The sequence below is a fragment of the Vigna unguiculata genome, chromosome 3 (genome assembly GCF_037176805.1).
Source record: "Vigna unguiculata cultivar grain cowpea cultivar isolate G323 ecotype 2 chromosome 3, ASM3717680v1, whole genome shotgun sequence".
Taxonomy (NCBI): Eukaryota; Viridiplantae; Streptophyta; class Magnoliopsida; order Fabales; family Fabaceae; genus Vigna; species Vigna unguiculata.
Window position 1 is genome coordinate 40,146,359 of NC_140794.1, and position 18,118 is coordinate 40,164,476.

The 18,118-nt window shown below is 31.0% G+C and overlaps 1 protein-coding gene across 1 annotated transcript; it reads left to right on the plus strand.

Annotated features, from left to right (window-relative positions):
• Window positions 1-6,815: 6,815 nt before the first annotated feature.
• LOC114176620 (transcription factor BHLH089) lies at window positions 6,816-9,126 on the plus strand. The gene is made up of 6 exons (XM_028061714.2): window positions 6,816-7,272; window positions 7,361-7,552; window positions 7,741-7,806; window positions 8,053-8,121; window positions 8,225-8,296; window positions 8,583-9,126. Exons 1-6 carry the CDS (start codon window positions 7,000-7,002, stop codon window positions 8,709-8,711), a joined length of 801 nt encoding a protein of 266 aa, XP_027917515.1. The 5' UTR covers window positions 6,816-6,999; the 3' UTR covers window positions 8,712-9,126.
• The last annotated feature ends 8,992 nt before the right edge of the window (window positions 9,127-18,118 follow it).

Sequence of the window (18,118 nt, forward strand, 5' to 3'; positions counted from 1 at the left end):
TTTGATAATGACACTAACACGTGACACTGACAGTGCCACGTGTCACACCAGAGAACTGACATGTGGTAACATAATTTTTTTTGTAAACAGATCAAAAATTTAAAAATTTTAAAAAAATAAAAATAATTAAAAAACCATAAATTGACATGTGGCTTGTCATTAGTAATTTTTTTCTGAATGTGACCTGATTGAGAAATTTTTTCAAAAGTTGAGACGCAATTGAAATTTTTTAAAAAACGGGGACGAATTTCTAAAATGGAAACCATCCAGATAATTAAACCTAACTTAACATCAGTTCCTCATTATTTTATCTTCTTAACTCAACCAAGATTGCTTAAAAACTAAATTACGTCAACATAATCATAATCTCATAATATTAATACTTCAGCTTCTTGCACATATACAATTTAATTTCTATAATATTTCATACCATTCTATACATGTGAATTGAACTTAAATAAGTAAATGTTGTTGGAAATATTTTAATATAATTTAAAAAATAAATAATTAAAATAAAAACAAACTTGTTGTTACTCATGTTTTTATAGAGCTTTAATTTATGGGTTAATGTTTTATATAGATAACAACTATATTCTTATTACAGTTTACTCCTTTGTCTCCTTTTGCTACCTATTAATACCACCTAGGTGCATGGGGAAAGACACAACAAGACAACAACAAAGAATAACAAACACTAGAATTTTCTCAAAAGTGTTCTTCTTGTCTTCTCTATATTATCTTTAAGATAGTAGTGTTCATAAGGTTCGGAGATCTTCGCTGCACTCGATCGATCTGACGGGTTGTTAGATCTTGGGAGAGAAACACATATGATTGTGTATTTGTTTAGCCCTGTGCAGTAGGGGCATTTTCTCTCTAAGGATAGCGTTATGCATGCCTCAACCCAAGCTATTTCTACTCCTTACCTTCTATCTTTTATCTATTCTTTATTATTTATTTATTTATTATTGTTATAAGAATTATTAAGTCTCTAATTAATATTCTTTGATTCATACACATGTCAGTATTATTATTGCTCTAATTATAATTATTATTATGTTATTTCATATTTTTATTATTATTACTATTATTTGAGTAATCATTTTTCTAACATTCTTAGAGAGAAAAATTATCTTGTTATTTCTATTTTTGATTACTCATGTGTATTCATTTCTAAAAGTAAAAACAATATAGAACTGAAGACTGAAAACACATCTTATGAACTAATGTGTTTCTTATGGTTATAATTAAATCAGTTTCAACTAAGCCTAAAAATTGATGTGTATAATTATTTCTATTTCTGTTGGTAACAATAAATGAAATTATGGATAAATGAAATTTCTGCTCATTGAATAATTTTTTGTGATGTTTAAAACTAATGTTTTTGTTGTTATATTAATTTATGCTTTAATATTGTCTACTCTTATCATTGATAAAGATGTTTCATATCATGAATATAATTTAATTGTTTTGTATGAAAACAATTATAAAATAATTTATCATACTAAAACTACTAGTGTGTTATGGAAAACACTTGAACTAAACTTTGCATTTGCAAAGAAAAAAAAATAGCTTGATATTTATATGAAAAAAAATATGACTAATAATAAATATAATCTTTATCAAATTTATGAATTTAAAATTATTTTTTATGACATAAAAATAAAATAAATTATTTTATTTGATATCATGTTTAAAGTCATGTAAATGCTAATAAAAGAAAAAAATCTTCATATAAAAAATTGAAGGGATGGTCAAGTAAAAATTAAACTTGTCTTCCAACAATTATTTCAAAAAAAAAAAAAGCTTTTCATGTTTCTGAATTTAGAAACTTCCTTGCTGCTCAACATAGTTATGAAGTGTTTCTTGAGTGCAATAAGATTATTATTTCTAGACATGTGTTTTGGTTGGTAAATGATATATTTGTGATGATTTGTTTGGTTTACATACCTTTATCTTGTAATAAAATATTTATAAGTTTTTTTTATTATTACAAAATGTTAAGTTGTGATTTATGACATGCTATTATTATAATTGTTCAAAATTTTGGTTAGAGACTATTCAAATTATAAAATTAATTAAAGAAGTGATGATACATGTCTTTATAAATGAGTGTTTTGTGTAAAATTCATGATATTATTCATTAAGTAACATCTTCATATAGTGTATGGTGTTAATATAATGGTGCAATGAAAAAAAAATGCTTTGATATGGTAAATGTTATTCTACAAGTTCTAGCTTGCCTAACATTATATTAGTGAAATTTTATATCCTGCTTACCATATTTACCTCATTGTTTTGCCATCTAGTGTAATATTATTTGTGTTTTTTCTAGTTATGGCAATATGTCCAATTTCTTGAGATAATTTAATGATATTTTAATGTAAATTGGATATTGATTCTGTTGGCACAATATCAACTATTGGTTATGGTTATGTTTTAACCTTGGATGAAGATGTCTTATCATGGAAGTATGTTAAAAAAGTTGCTGTCATGATCTACTATGCAAGCATAAATTATTTCTTTTTCCAATGCATCCTGACAATTAAATTGTTATATTTAAAGTTTTTAGTAAAAATGTCAATGAAGTTGACATATGAGAATGAGAGGAAAATATATTAGAAACTAAATTACTATTGGTATTGTCTCTCTTGACTTTGTCAGGTCGGAAAGAAATATTGTAGATCTAGTTATCAAAGGGTTGATGCATCAACAACAAGTATTTGAGTCGTCGAGGGGAATGAGATTATAGCCCATAAATTAGTTGCAATAATGGACACCCATCTCCACATGAATGACGATCCCATGGAATGGAGTTCAATGGGTAACAACGAAGTTGTTGTTGACTAAAGTACACCAAATAATTTGATTAAATTTTGTCTCATTCCTATAACGAGGTGTACTATAAATTGTGTTAATAATAAGGTTGAGGTATGTGCATTATTATGCTTATTTTATAAAATACCTCTTAATAAACCCAATGGTTGAGGTATGTGTATTATTTTATAAAATACCTCTTAATAAACCCAATGATAATTGTTGTAGGGGTGTGAGTCACAAACCACCCTTTGAGGGTTTACCTAGTGAGTGTGATGGTGGGGCCACCATTGTGAGACATGGGCAAGTCTCTAAGTGACACTCATGAAACAAGATACATGCACAAGGTCGTAACGTGCACCCACTGATTAGAACCTATAATGAACACCGATATTGTATGTGTTATTTACTAAAATCCGGTCATAAGGGATGTAGTTCAAGACAATCAAGTCTTTGCATTTTCTTGGGTGGAAGTTCATAAGCACTAGGTGTAAGGGTCAGACCTAGAAGGTTCCTTACACTGAACTACAATATTTTGTTTTAAAAGATAATATATTTTGTTTTATTTTAGTTTTTAAATTATGTGGGGATAGTTGGAAATATTTTAATATAATTTAAAAAATAAATAATTAAAATAAAAACAAACTTGTTGTTACTCATGTTTTTATAGAGCTTTAATTTATGGGTTAATGTTTTATATAGCTAACAACTATATTCTTATTACAGTTTACTCATTTGTCTCCTTTTACTACCTATTAATACCACCTAGGTGCATGGGAAAAGACACAATAAGACAACAACAAAGAATAACAAACACTAGAGTTTTCTCAAGATTGTTCTTCTTGTCTTTAAGATAGTAGTGTTCATAAGGTTCGGAGATCCTTTGCTGCATTCGGTCGATCTTACAGGTTGTTGTATCTTGGGAGAGAAACGCATATGATTTGAAACACATATGATTGTGTATTTGTTTAGCCCTGTGCAATAAAAATATTTTCTCTCTAAGAATAGCGTTATGTGTGCCTCAACCCAGGCTATTTTTACTTTTTACCTTTTATCTTTTATCTATTATTTATTATTTTTATAAGAATTATCAAGTCTCTAATTAATATTCTTTTATTCATACACATGTCAGTATTATTATTGCTCTAATTATAATTATTATTATGTTATTTCATATTTTTATTATTATTACTATTATTTAAGTAATATTTTTCTAACAAATATAATTAATTAACTCCCCTAAGTAGTATGACTTGTAAGAAAAGTAACTTCAATATTCATAAATTTCCAAAGTGAGGTGAAATTTTTTCCAAAACTTCAACCTATACTATCAATATTTCCATCAATTTAGATTAGTATAAATTCTTATTCCTTAGTTGATTTTAACGCATGGAGTATAAAATTCTCATATATTAAAAAAAATAGAGAAGATATATAATCAATTATAGAAGAAACAAAAACTTTAATAAAGATTTTGATTGTCCTATTTCAACTATCCACCATCACTATTTCAGTAGTATAACCTCATGGTAGAAAAGATAACTAATAATTAACTATAAATCATATAAAGAATATAAGGAGAGTTTAAATACATTAGATAAATGAAATCTTAGTTAAATGCTTTAGATGAATGAAATCTTGGGTAAAAAAATAATAAATTATTTTAGATCTATTTATAAACATTTCAAAAGGCTTTTTCATATTCTGTCTTTTTTTAAATTGTATCTTTGACATTAAAAAGTAATATTACAATAATTATTAATTAATTGGGTATATCATTATTTCTATAAGATAACGGTATTTTTTTATATAAAATAAGTGATACTAGAAAAAAGAGACATTTAAAAGTGTTAATTAAAACAATATTTTTAACACTGTAGGAAAGAGAAACAATTTATATAGGTTATTAAATAATGATGTAAAAAACTTTAAACAACCTCCAATATTCACAAATTTGGAAAGACTGGAGGTAGAAAAATGTTCAAATCTACATTGATCACATAAATCTAAATTACTAAAAAACACATATGAAATTAGAAATAAAATAAGACCCAACTCAATTTAGGTTGTAGTGGTAGAAAAGTAAAGTGGTTCGTGATTTTGACTGTTCCAAATAACGAACAAAAGAGCGAAAGAGTATACTTCAAGGAAAAAGAAATTATCTTTAATTATAACATTTTGTTCTTTGTTGTATTGTCCTAGACTCTTTTGATTAGTGACTTAAAAATGTTTATAACTTTTTTTTTAGATTTAAAATTTGAAGACAATATGTTTATAATTTATATATATTATTTATTTTATATTTATACAATTTATTAGTTCACAACTACACCGTTACTCTTTAAGGGGATGTTTTATAAATAATCATTTTTTATAATTTAATAGTTTTTAAAATGTAAATATTACCTTTAACAACAATAAATTTCATTTTTAATGTAAAGATAGGATAGTTTGTAACTAGATTTTCAATGGGAATAACAAAAAGAAAATATGATTTTAAAATAAATTTAAGGTTAAAAACCAAGTGCACCCACCAATGGCATTACCAATCATAAAAAACCAAGTGTCTCAACACTTTTTTTTTTCTCTCCCTTCACTCTTTCTTTTATGCCTTCCCTCTACCAAATTTAAGTGCAATCAAACCAAACATAATGTCCTGTTTTTGGAGCACAGTTAATTAAGTGCAATCAAACCAAACATGATTTAAGTAATAATAATAATAAATAAATATTTATTTTCTTTTTTGATAAAGACTGAATCACAATATTGTTCTTCTTTTACGAAATGCTGCACTTAATCACGTGCTGATGTCCAATTGGGCCACTCTTCCAGAGGCTACGCGCTTGCTTCTTGTCAATCTTGCTACCCACAACAGCTTCAAAACGCAAACATAAGATTATGTAATGATGAGTGATGAAAACATGATTATACAGGATTCAACAACGTTTAACTCCCAAAACGTAACATAACACACTTTTCTAACCTTAATCCTCTCCAAAAACCTTTTAAATTTAATTTCTTCCATCATTTCACTCTCCTTTCACAGTTATGAAATGGGACCAGCCATTGCATTATTATGCAACAAAATGAGGACATCCTGGTACAACACACGTCAAGGGAAAAAAAAAATTAAATCAGATAAGCCCAAAAATTAAAACGGATCACTGTAACGGGACTAGTTTAGTGTCACCATCAAAACCTAGCTCCATGCCGAAACAGTTAGCTTGTGGGCCTTCTAAATATGCATCCAATGTTCTCCTGATCGTATTATCCTTTGACGTCCCCAAAACGCACACAACAAAATTCCATGCCAAATTTTAAATTATATAATTTTCGTGCATTATCTATATTTGTGCCCCAAATCTATTCCAAGTACAACTCATATGCGTGGGAATGGTTTTTTTATACATATTAAACCCTTTCTAATTACTTTAAACGTCTTCTCTAATTAATTCAGTTACAGTTTCTAATACATACATTTTCAAACATCTTAATGCTTCTGGAGTTTTGTAAGTTTTACTTCCTATTCATTAATCAGTTTCGTTCGTAATAACGTGTGTGGTTTCCATATACAAAAGGGTTGAATATTCTTCTGATTCTGATTAAATTCTTAAAATATCCATAACCATCATTATTAGAAACTTTACCACAAATTGACCCCTCTCACTCTCACTCCATCTCGCTCACATCACATACTCACTCACTCCTATTATTTAAATCCAAACAATGATTAATTACTCCAAAACCTTTTCGTAACCCAACCGCACCTGTTACGAGTTTCAGATCCCGAATACATTAAAACCCTTACCACGTGGCAGAACTGGATTGGGTGGGGGAAATCAACGGTTGAGATCTTGGATAGGACGAGGCAGGGTAGTTTGATCGTACGGCAGGGAAGAGAGAACCGCTCAAACCTCAGTGGAAACGACTTCGTACGCTGCCACCGAGGTCTGTGTCCGTGGAACAGTGTGAGTGAAGAGAGAGATATAATATAAACCCACAGCGCGCACCATTCTCCACTGTCCAAGGAGATCAAGCACCAAAGCCAAGACCTTTCTCTCTCTCTCTCTCTCTCCCTCTCTCTCTCTCTCTTCGTCTTTCTCTTTCTCTCACTCTTTTTTTTGTTGCGGTTTGGTTATTCCGTTAGTGAATGTTAAACTGAGTTTGCGGTTCGGGTTTTCATTTATGGATCCGGGTGGGATGATGAACGAGGGTTCCTTTGCGAATAATGGGAGCGGCAATACGGCGCCGTATAGCTTGGCGGAGATCTGGCAGTTTCCGCAAGCGATTAATGGCGGCGGAGGATTGGGTCTCCGGAGCCCGCAGTTCGGACATGGGCCGGGGCAGTTTGGGGATTTTCCTCCCGGGCCCAACAATGGGCTTGGGACGAGTAACACCAGAAAGCGGCGAGACTCGGAGGATGATTCGGCTAAGGCCGTGTCCACCAGCAATGCCGTGGTACATAATCGCTCACTAGCGTTTGTTATTTTGTTTTGTTTACTTGAATTGATTGAGGATGTGGTTAAGGGTTGTTTGGATTGCGCAGAATGAGGGTGATGGAAAACGTGTTAAAGCAACAGCGAATGGTGATGGTAATGGTAAAGGTGAAGGAGAAGTCAGTTCAGGAAAGCCTGCGGAGCAAAGCGCAAAGCCTCCTTCGGAAGCTCCCAAGCAAGATTACATTCACGTCCGAGCCAGAAGGGGTCAAGCCACTGATAGTCACAGTCTTGCAGAACGAGTAAAATTTTGTTCTTTTGTTTCTTTTCTTAATGGGTTGTTCTGTTAAAAATGTAAAGTGAATATATGGAAGTATGGGTTTACCTTTTTTATGTTAATTTAAAGGGGAAATTGAGTTTAAGGTGTGTTTGGATGAAGGAAAGTTCTTGATTGTGATTTCTAATTGGGACTTTGGTGGATGCTGCACAGGCTCGAAGGGAAAAGATTAGTGAAAGGATGAAAATTCTTCAGGATTTGGTCCCTGGTTGTAATAAGGTATTGTTTTTGTACTGGTGTAGTTTTGTTTCTGCTCACGAATGTGTGCGCATAATTAAAAAAAAAAAAAAAGTTTATGGGTTGGAAAAGAACAACGTTATCTTTTGGATGTTTATATGTGCACGTCTCTGTCAAGATGGCCATATACATATTGATAACACAATGGAAAATTATTTGTGATTATTGGTATGGTTATGAATTTATAATTCATGGAAAGTGTGAATTGAGATGCTTTCTCTGATTTAGGTTATCGGGAAAGCGTTGGTCCTTGATGAAATAATAAATTATATCCAATCTCTTCAGCGCCAAGTTGAGGTAGATATCATTGCTTTTTTATTATTTTCTTATTTTTGCTCAATTAAAATCTTTCTTAAATTTATGTCTGTCCTGAATCTCTGTTATTGGATGGATGTCACAGTTTTTGTCAATGAAGCTTGAAGCAGTGAATTCGAGACTGAACTCCGGTATTGAAGCCTTTCCTCCTAAGGATGTAAGTCTTAAAACACTCTTGCTTTTTATATTGAATTTCTGAATATTAAATTCTTCTTTTTGACAATACATCTGTGCAATTCTACCTGTTGCTATGTTTCTAGGATTTCTGTTAGGGTTGAACTATCTCTTTTAGAGAGATACTGTGTGTGTCTTAAGAGTTTGTTTTATTTGCAAACTTGTTTATTGGGATGTTTGGAAATTTTTTGGGTGGAATGTTGAGTTGAATGTTGGTAGAGTATTGTTGAAAGATCATGAGTCTTAAAAGCCATGAATTTTGATTCCAGTTTGGTCAGCATGCGTTTGATCCCGCGGGCATGCCGTTCGGTTCACAAGCTCCAAGAGAGTATAGCAGAGGATCTTCACCTGAATGGTTACATATGCAGGTAGGAGGAGGTTTTGAAAGAACAACGTAGTGTATGAGATTCCATGGTAATAAATACAGAAACCAGAGGTATTTGGTCCTTCATTAGCTCCCAGAAAACATGAATGATAGACTCAAGAAGCAAGTCCAATGGGTACCTCATTCCCATTTTCTACACTAGGCATGGAGCTGTTACTGTTTTTCACAGGACTGCTTCAGTTTTTATTTAAGCATCTCCATATGTTTGGTGTGTTGGAAAATGAATTCATTTACTCAATATGTAGTATAGTGGACTTTTTAGGCTTTGTATTCTGTACTCAACATAGCCCTTAAAATGATCATTTTTCTTGTAAAAGAATGCTGCTTCATCTTAATACATGATGCTTACATATTGTGTAATAGTCTCAATAATGTTGGCAAAGCAATGTTGAATAAAGTAACCTAGTCACTTTTCTTTCTGACTTTTAGTGTGTTTAGTGCACAAGATCTTCAAAACTTAAAACACTTTAATCTAATCTAAGGTGAAGTTCAGGATAGGGACCTAATAGGGAAAATAATTGTTGAGTTGTTAGATTTAGTTTCGGTGTAGTCGCTACCACCGTAAGCGATAACTTTAGTGTTTGATGTTACAATTGCAACAGAAGTTGCACCATTGATGTCAGAGAAGATATGGCCAAAGAGAAATCGGGATAGTGAAAGATGAAAAAAAAATTAGGACACTTCATTTAGTAACTATTAAATCTAACAGTGCTACTTTTTTTTCTTCAATAAAACCCTAATCTAATAATAGATTCCTAGCAGGAGTTGATGTAGCAACTCTTTATTTTCAACACATTATTAAATGTTACAAAATCGCGAGTGAAATACACATAATTAAGAAACAAGTGTGACACATAAGATTTTGTACATGTGGAAGCTGTGCCCTTTTTTCTCCTCCTTTACTTAAAATTTGATGGCCAATAGCAAACATAGAAAGCATAACTACATGATGAAAAAAACAATTTTAAAACATAAAGAAACATCAAAAGAAAGTGGTATTTTTTTAAATTATGAGTAAAACTATGTTAAAAAAATTAATTAAAAGCATTGACTACAAAATGGGGTGTGCATGAATGAGAGAATATTTTGGTTTTGATCACGCCTCGTAGAGCTTTTTAAAAGAAGCTAGTGGATATAATGTATAGAGAGATTAAACTTTTCTATGGCATATGGTTATAGATTCTCTTGATGGAAAATCTCCAATTTTAAAAATTTAGAAGATTATATTTTGTTTAAGTATGCCAAGCATGTCATGTGAGAACCGATTTGTGAAGAAAATGTGGTCTTGTTAAGGTGGATTACGCTACAATTTTGCAAGTTACAAATGAATAGATTTGCAACATTATGTTTTTACTATTTTTCCACATTTTACATGATGCACAATAAGACATGAGATATTTGTTAAGCTTGGAAACCCATAACTTCATTTTTCTCTATGTGATTAAATGAAGTTTTCTCTCTAGTCATCTAGTGGTTGCTCCCATCAATCGACCCATTTAAGATGATTTTTTATGGTATTGTGACAAAGAAAGGCCAAAGAGAAGAGTTGCATCTGATTCATTTTTTGTTAAATATGTTTTTGTCCCTTAACTTTCAGTAAATTTTGAAATTAGTCCATTTTGAAATTTTAGACAAATTTAGTTATTCATCTATCAAAATACGTGGATTTAGTTCTTTTAATAAAATTTTGTTAAGTTTATTTGACATTTTAAGCGTGTTTCATAATAGTATTTGACTTAACATTAAAGCAAAGATGTGTCAAACAGAACAAAGAACTCAAATACAATCCTGAAATGCGTACGAGACATTAAATAAATCTAACAAAATTTGATTAAAAAGACTAAATTCACATATTTTGAAAGATGAATGACTAAATTAGTCCAAATTTTTGAAATGAACTAATTCTGACTGAAAATTATGGGACTACAAATATATTTAACCCTTCATTTCTTAGAGATCATTTCTTTACTTATGAAAAATGATTCATGAACACCAAAAAGGTACATTAACACCTAATATACACTTATAGAGAGAGAGAACAAAAAAGATAAATTTATTAGTTATATGATGTAATAAAAAGAGAGAAATAAAAAGAAAAAACAAGTGTATAATAAGTGTAGATAAAATTAAGGTGTACATGTAAGGCCTAGTTTTTCTGTTGCCTTAGTTTTCAAAGGTTATCCCACTTTAATGGGCTCGAGGGTTGGCCCAAAACGAAATCAGACCTAATGTGCCCTAACCCTAAACATTTGTTCACTTTCGTAAAAACAGATCCCCTTCTCTTAGAGCTGCTGCCGCCTCTGCTAGGGTTCCAAAGCATACCTTCAGTTCACGTTCCCTTTGACTCCGTTCTTGACTCACGTAAGTATTCCCAACCCATACTTCTAAATCTCTGGTCCTATTTCCGGGTAGTGTTAGAGCTTCAGTAGTAAACGCCCTCTGTTCACTGGTTCCAGCTCTGTGATCTTCTCCTAGGGTTGTGGTACTCCGCTGTTCGGTGTCGAGGCATTAAAACTAGCTCGTTCCAGGTACGGGAAGCTAGAACCTCTTTGTCTGGTGTGATTTTGACCTGTACCATTGTAATTTCATTGTCTTCTTGAGTTTGTGTGCCGCCATGAATGCCTGGACTGTCTGGAGTTTCTGTTTGGTATGTGTGTATGTGTTATGCAGGTGCGAGTAGTGGCGAACATTGATAATCTCGCCCAAGCGAGCTGGTCTCGCCTAGGTGAGATGAGCAGAGGCTCGCCTAGGGTTTTCTACGCGAGTTGCCGCTCAGGCGACCAAACCCTTGTTTTGAGCGAGCGAATGTCTCGCTTAGGCGGAGAGGGTCTCGCCTAAGCGAGATTGCGGAAGGGCTACTGTCCTCCTTGTTGAGCTCTCGCCTAGGCTGAGGGGAGCTCGCCTGAGCGAGAGTCCTTCTCGCTTGAGCAAGACCCTCCAGCCTGAGCGAAGAGCTGGGCGAGGATGCGTCCCGAGTTGTTTTTCCCTCTGTGCTTGGATGTTTAACTTCTGCTTATATGAGTTATTGTATGATGGTTTAATGGGAAGGAATATGCATGATTGGGAGAGGATTATATGTGGGGAATTGTGAGCCTGACATGATTTCTATATGAGTTGTACATGAGATGTTGGATACATATATATGTGTGTGTGGTCACGAATATGGCATGAGCAACAATGGACCTTGATGATTGGTAACCCAGTGACATGGTATTGGTATGAGAGGAAGCATTTTCACTCATGGTTGGAAATGACGAGTTGGTATTGATTTAACCTGTGATAAATGAGGGTTGGTTATGGATGTAGTATGAAGTTTCTATGCATGATGTATGTGTTTATTTCTTAGTTGTTTATATATGTTGGTGAGTGGTCAATACGTAATCCCTTGGAGTCTCTGGGTGAGGCTTCAGGGTCGTGCTTTAGTGGTCGGGACGTAATTCCATGGCCCATGTTAGTGGGTGTCTATGGTGGTGCCCCATCTGTATGGTCTGGTAAGGATTCAAGGTAAGGTTGCATCTTGACACTCTAAAGGGTCAGTTAGTCTCACTTAGAGCGGATTGACTTCTGTGGTGAGAGTAGCAGGAGGCCTGTAATTCATTAAGGGCTAACCTTGTGGTGAGGGAAATTGATTCATTGTAACACTTGTAACACATAGCTCAGGGGTGAGCAACTTGGGGGTGAGCAGAGGTATCCACCACAAGTGCAAGCATCCGCTGAATCCGACCAGATTATATGTATCCGGATGAGTCGAGTCGTGTCTTAGTGTATTGTTTGAGAAGTCATAACATGCTTGGTTGATATGTGTATATGGGATTGTGAAAATATATTTGATTGTATGGATGAAATCTTTTGTGCTCTAACTTACCCTACTTTTATTGTTATGTGTTCTGTTTGCTGTGTGGTACTCTCTTTTGCGATGATCATCAGCTTGTTGGTGTGAGTAGATGCGAGGAACACCCGTGGGCAACAGGGAGGTGATGGTTCCGCTGCATAGTCCATGTGGAATGGACTTTAATTTCTTTATGGGCTTTTCTTTAGGGCTATGGCCCATGTACTTGTTCCTCCTTGGATTTATATACTTTTTGTTAAACTTTTTATCCAGTTTTCTTTTGGGCATCGTGGTGTGCCTTGGGTTGTAAGGGTTGCGTTTTAAACTCTAGGACTGAGCTAGTATGTTATCTTTATGTGACGCTTACTTTAATTTCGCATATTAAATTAAAGGGTTAAGTATGTTTTTAGTCCCTGAACTTTGACTCAAAATTGGAATTTGTCCCTGGTCAAAACTTTGATAAATTTTGATCCCTAAACTTTAAAAATGAATGAATATAGTCCTTTTAATCCAATTTTGTTAACTTTCTTTTATGTTTCGAACGCATTTCTCAGTAAATATTAAGTCGAGAATGTGTCAAACGGCGTAAACAACTCCAGTATTTACTAAGAAATGCATTCAAAACTTAAAAAACAGTTAACAAAATTGGGTTAAAAGGACTATATTCATTCATTTTTAAAGTTTAAGGACCAAAATTTATCAAAGTTTCGACCAGGGATGAATTCCAATTTTAGACCAAAGTTCAGAGACTAAAAACATACTTAACCTTAAATTAAATGGGGTGTTACAGTACATATATCATTCCACTTTTATCTATATTTGTCTATACTGAACATTCTACATGACCTCTAAACAATTAGATAGAAATGGTTTTGTAATGTACATATTAGAATAAACATATATTTGTTATACAAATTTTCTATTAGGAATGACTAATAATCGTTTATTGTAATTCATTTGGGATGCAATTCAAGTTTGTCAAGAGAAGGATTAAAGAATTTTTAACATTAAAAAATATGATAGGTGATTTAGCTTTCGTTAATTTCTTTTTTGAGTTCTAATTGGTTTCTTAGTCTTCTATATTAGAAGACTAAAAATGTATTGTTGATTTTATTGTATCTCTTAAATTTTATTTATTGTTTATAACAACTTTGGAAATAAGAGAGTTTCAAGAGTCTTCTCAAATTAATATATATATATATATATATATATATATATATATATATATATATATATATATATATATATATATATATATATATATATATATATATATATATATATATATATTAAGTATTAAATCTAGAAACGTTTTTGGTAGAAAATAAACGAGAATAAAAATATTGGTTATATTTTCTTCCTATTGTGCATAATGAAAAAAATCTTTGTATCAAAGAAGGAATGTAGTTTTCAAGTGGTTCAAGAAATAATTAGGATAAATCCTTTGTATGGTCCCCCAATCTTTACCACTTACTTATTTTAATAAGATTAACTAAGGGTTGCCTTGTGAAAAAAAAGGAGTTATCATCTGTTTTATTTGAAAAAAAATGGTTCAAAACTACTGGCTGAACATAAATAATAAATTTAAAATCTCAAACAAGTATTCTATTTTAAACATTATTAGCTTTGATTTCAATGTCATCTTATATATTATATTTATGCATGTAATAAATATCATGCATTATTTATGATAAATTCTTTATTAAATTTAATCATATTTTCATATACGTTCTAAAGCATCATTTGAATAGTTGTGTCCATTTCAATATTATATTCTATTTACGCATATAATAAATTTTATGTAATTATCGAACTTTACTATTTTAACTACTTTATTACTATTATTCTTATCATTATCATTATTATTATTATTATTATTATTATTATTATTATTATTATTATTATTACTATTATTATTATTATTACTATTATTATTATTATTATTTATCTCTTATTTCTTTCCCTTACACATAGGAATAAATATATTTATTACAGTCAATTTTTTTTCACACATTACTTTATCGTAAAAAAATTATTATAGAAATTAAACTTCCTAAAAAGGTAAAAATTCCTTTTTACAATCAATTATTAAAATTAAATAATTTTAAAAAAAAATGCATACAGGTTTTCTTCTTAAAGCAACCAAAAAAATATAATACATATATTATTTAACAACCAAAATAAAATAGACATAAGAAAAAATATTATTTACCTTGACAAGCACACTAAATCAAGTTTCCAATTTAATAATGATTTTTCAATTTAAATGGTAAACTTATTGAACAAAATATTATTTACAAAGTTTTTTTAAAAAAAAATTTGAAGTACCAGAAAATATTATTTCGAATTTTACTATAGGATTTAGGAATTGAATAAAGTCCATTCGGTTTAACGATTTTTGGAAGTTAAATATTGAGTTTGAACACTAACATTGTGTTTGGATGAAACATTTCAACATTGCTGAGAAATTGAAATGTATTGTATTTGAATTGCTTACAATTAAATTCTCTTTAGTTTTTAAATAACTTGTTTGGATAAAAAAATTAAAATACCTTACATTTCAATTTCTTGTTTGGATAAAATAATTGAATTTCTTGTGAGATAAAATTTCATTTTATCAATATTTATTTTAGGTTTAATTATATTTTGAGTTCATGATAAATTTGGAAACGGGTCGGTCAGGCTTGTCGGGTCAACGAGTCGGTCGGATCGTTGGGCCTGTCCGACACCTCTAGGACGTTTGGCTCGCCAAACCCGTGTGGGTCATCGGACTCGCCTGTCTTGCTTGGGCCCATCCGTTTGGATCATCTGGCCAACCCAACCTAGGGATGTCAAAAATATTCGTACCCGCAGGTATCCGCAGATAAAACCCGCAATGGGTAGGAAACATATATTAAAAATGGATATTCGCTACCCGTGGGTACGGGTATTTTTGATACCCGCATGTTAACAGGGCGGGTACGGGTATCATAGTATCTGTACCTGTGGATACCCGTACCCGCTAAACTTTAATTCACAAAAATACCCTTATATATATATTTATTAGTAAAAAATATTCTTATGTAATTTTTTCTAAGCTGCACATCTTGTTTTGTCTTCTGTCTTCATTCTTCCAAGTATATCCCTCGACATTTTTCTCTTACCCTACTTTAAAATTGGACATATACATCAAACCCTATACAGACAGTGATGTTTATGGTGCTTGTTGTCAAATGATAGAATCAAAATAAAAATACTTGGCACACATATGTTTATTATTCAATTATTTTTCAGGAATCAATCGGAGAAAGTGGACTTATTGATCAAAGCACTAATTAAAGAATTTTCATTATGTTGAAGATCATTTTATATTTATTTTTATAATTATTTGAACTTGTATGAACTTGAGTTTGTTTGAACTTTATTTAAAATTTATGACAGTGATGTATTTTATTTTATTTTATTTGAATTTATGATTAAATATTTATTTTTAAAATAATTTTGTAAATACCTGCGGGTACCCGCATAACAGATACCCGACATATATGGGTACGGATACGGGGCAAATATTTATCTAGCGGGTAGGGTACGGGGGAGCTACTACTCGTACCCTACTCGCCTCGTTGACATTCCTAACCCAACCTGTCATGGTTGTTGAGTTTGTCAGGTCTATTTGGGGTTGAATCCAGAGTGAGGTTGAGTGAGAAAAATTTCAAATTTCACCTTTTTTTAGGGTATTTGAATTTCTTCTAATTTAGTTAATTGAAATACTTCAAAAAAATGCATGTATTTTAAATTCTTTTTAATTTCTTTATCCAAACAAAACATTTCATTGCAAAGAATTTTAAATTCTTCAAATAAATGAATCACCCTCTTAATTGCCTCATCATTCACACCATAAAGATTAACGCTTGAATGAATCAAAATTTACCTACTCAAACTATCTCACAAGAAATTATGATAACTCATTGCATGTACTATACTAAGTAACAACGTAAGAATCTTCATCGGTTTCTCCCTTTCATAAGATTTCATATTAATGAAGTATGTTTATCTCCACATTATATTATACCTGAATCAACTCAATTGCCATCTAGATAATTACGTTCACATAATCATGTAACATATCCCGTTTAAACATTTCATAACACTCGTTTTTTTCACTTCAAAAAGAAAATAAAATCGTACAATAAAATAATTATAAACATGTTTGTAATATCATAAATGAAAATTAAAAACTTACACTAATTATCCTTTTAAACTACAAGACAAAATTTTAAAGTAAATTTATTTTATACAAAATCTAATTTAGCGAATTCAAATTTGCTAGGTGAATTTTTACAGATTTCATTTTAGGAAGACTTGACGTATGAAATTGATTATACTGAACGATCTTTGTTTATCCAATTTTGTTGAGTAATTCACAAATTTGTTTGAGTGCAATCTTCTACATTAGTGAATGAAGTCATGTAATAGTTTAAAAAATGTTGACAAATATTTTTGTAAAACATTTATGGTGGCAACTAATTCTTCTTCATAAAATGAGAAGGTTACTAATCAAATAGATTATTACTATGTTTACTCCATCACTTCTAATTCACTAAAGTATACGAAATTACTCATAACTATCACTTTATTTCCACCTGAAATAAAGTACTAATACAATGTCATTTTTTACTAAGTACGTAATATTGTTCCTAAAAGTACAATGAAATATGTTTGAAGGTTTCAAATATGATAAATACCCATTTTAAGACTTAGTATTATATGGTGTTATTATGTTTAAGCAAGGACAAGAAAAATTCCCCATTGAACATTAAGATAACAATGTTATCTAAATGTAAAAATGTACTTCCAAGACTCAAAGAGTAGAAGATAAATTCAATTACTCAAGAACATAAAAACAAAAAACAAAACAGACGATGTCAAACTAAAAAAGACGTAAATGAGATTGCTATAAGTGTATCTTGTGATAGAGTTTTAGAAGTGATAAAATATTTTGTAGGGTTAAATATCTTGTTGTATATATTGTATTTTCTTCTTTTCTTAAGAAGATTTTGTAAAACTTTAAAATATAGTAGATTAGCCTAACCAAGGTGATTAAGATATGCAACTAAATCTAGTTCTTACAATATATAGTGAGCAATCTTGATGAAAACTATTTTGAGTTAAAAAGAGAAGAACAAAATATAATTTAATAATTATGAATTGAAACTCTAATTATAGTGTGAGATTTCTTTGGACCACTTCGTTTTCATTCATATGTTTGACAACAAAAATATATAATTCAAGGTCATGATTTTGATACACTATAAAGTTGCTCTTGTATTGAAAAGTAGTGAGTAGAAGGTAGAAATTATCGTTATGCTTATTTTTTCTATATTTTTGTGTATATAAACCTTTTGGATGAAACATTACATTTGTTTCATTAATATATTTTTTATTGCCGATAAAAAAAAGTTTAGTATTTCATAAATATTTTCACGTAAGACAAATTAACATATAATAACAAGAAATAAAAGAGAGAAAAAAGAAGAAGAAAACTTATAGCTTATAAGAAAACTTGACTTTCTTATAGTATAATTTAGGATTTATCTATAAGAGATAAATGA

Excerpts from the sequence above, each read along its gene's own strand:
- LOC114176620 (XM_028061714.2), top strand. The coding sequence starts at position 7,000 with ATGGATCCGGGTGGGATGATGAACGAGGGTTCCTTTGCGAATAATGGG. Across the intron at positions 7,553-7,740 it reads GTCACAGTCTTGCAGAACGA|GCTCGAAGGGAAAAGATTAG; the intron begins GTAAAATTTTGT and ends GATGCTGCACAG. Across the intron at positions 8,122-8,224 it reads CTCTTCAGCGCCAAGTTGAG|TTTTTGTCAATGAAGCTTGA; the intron begins GTAGATATCATT and ends TGGATGTCACAG.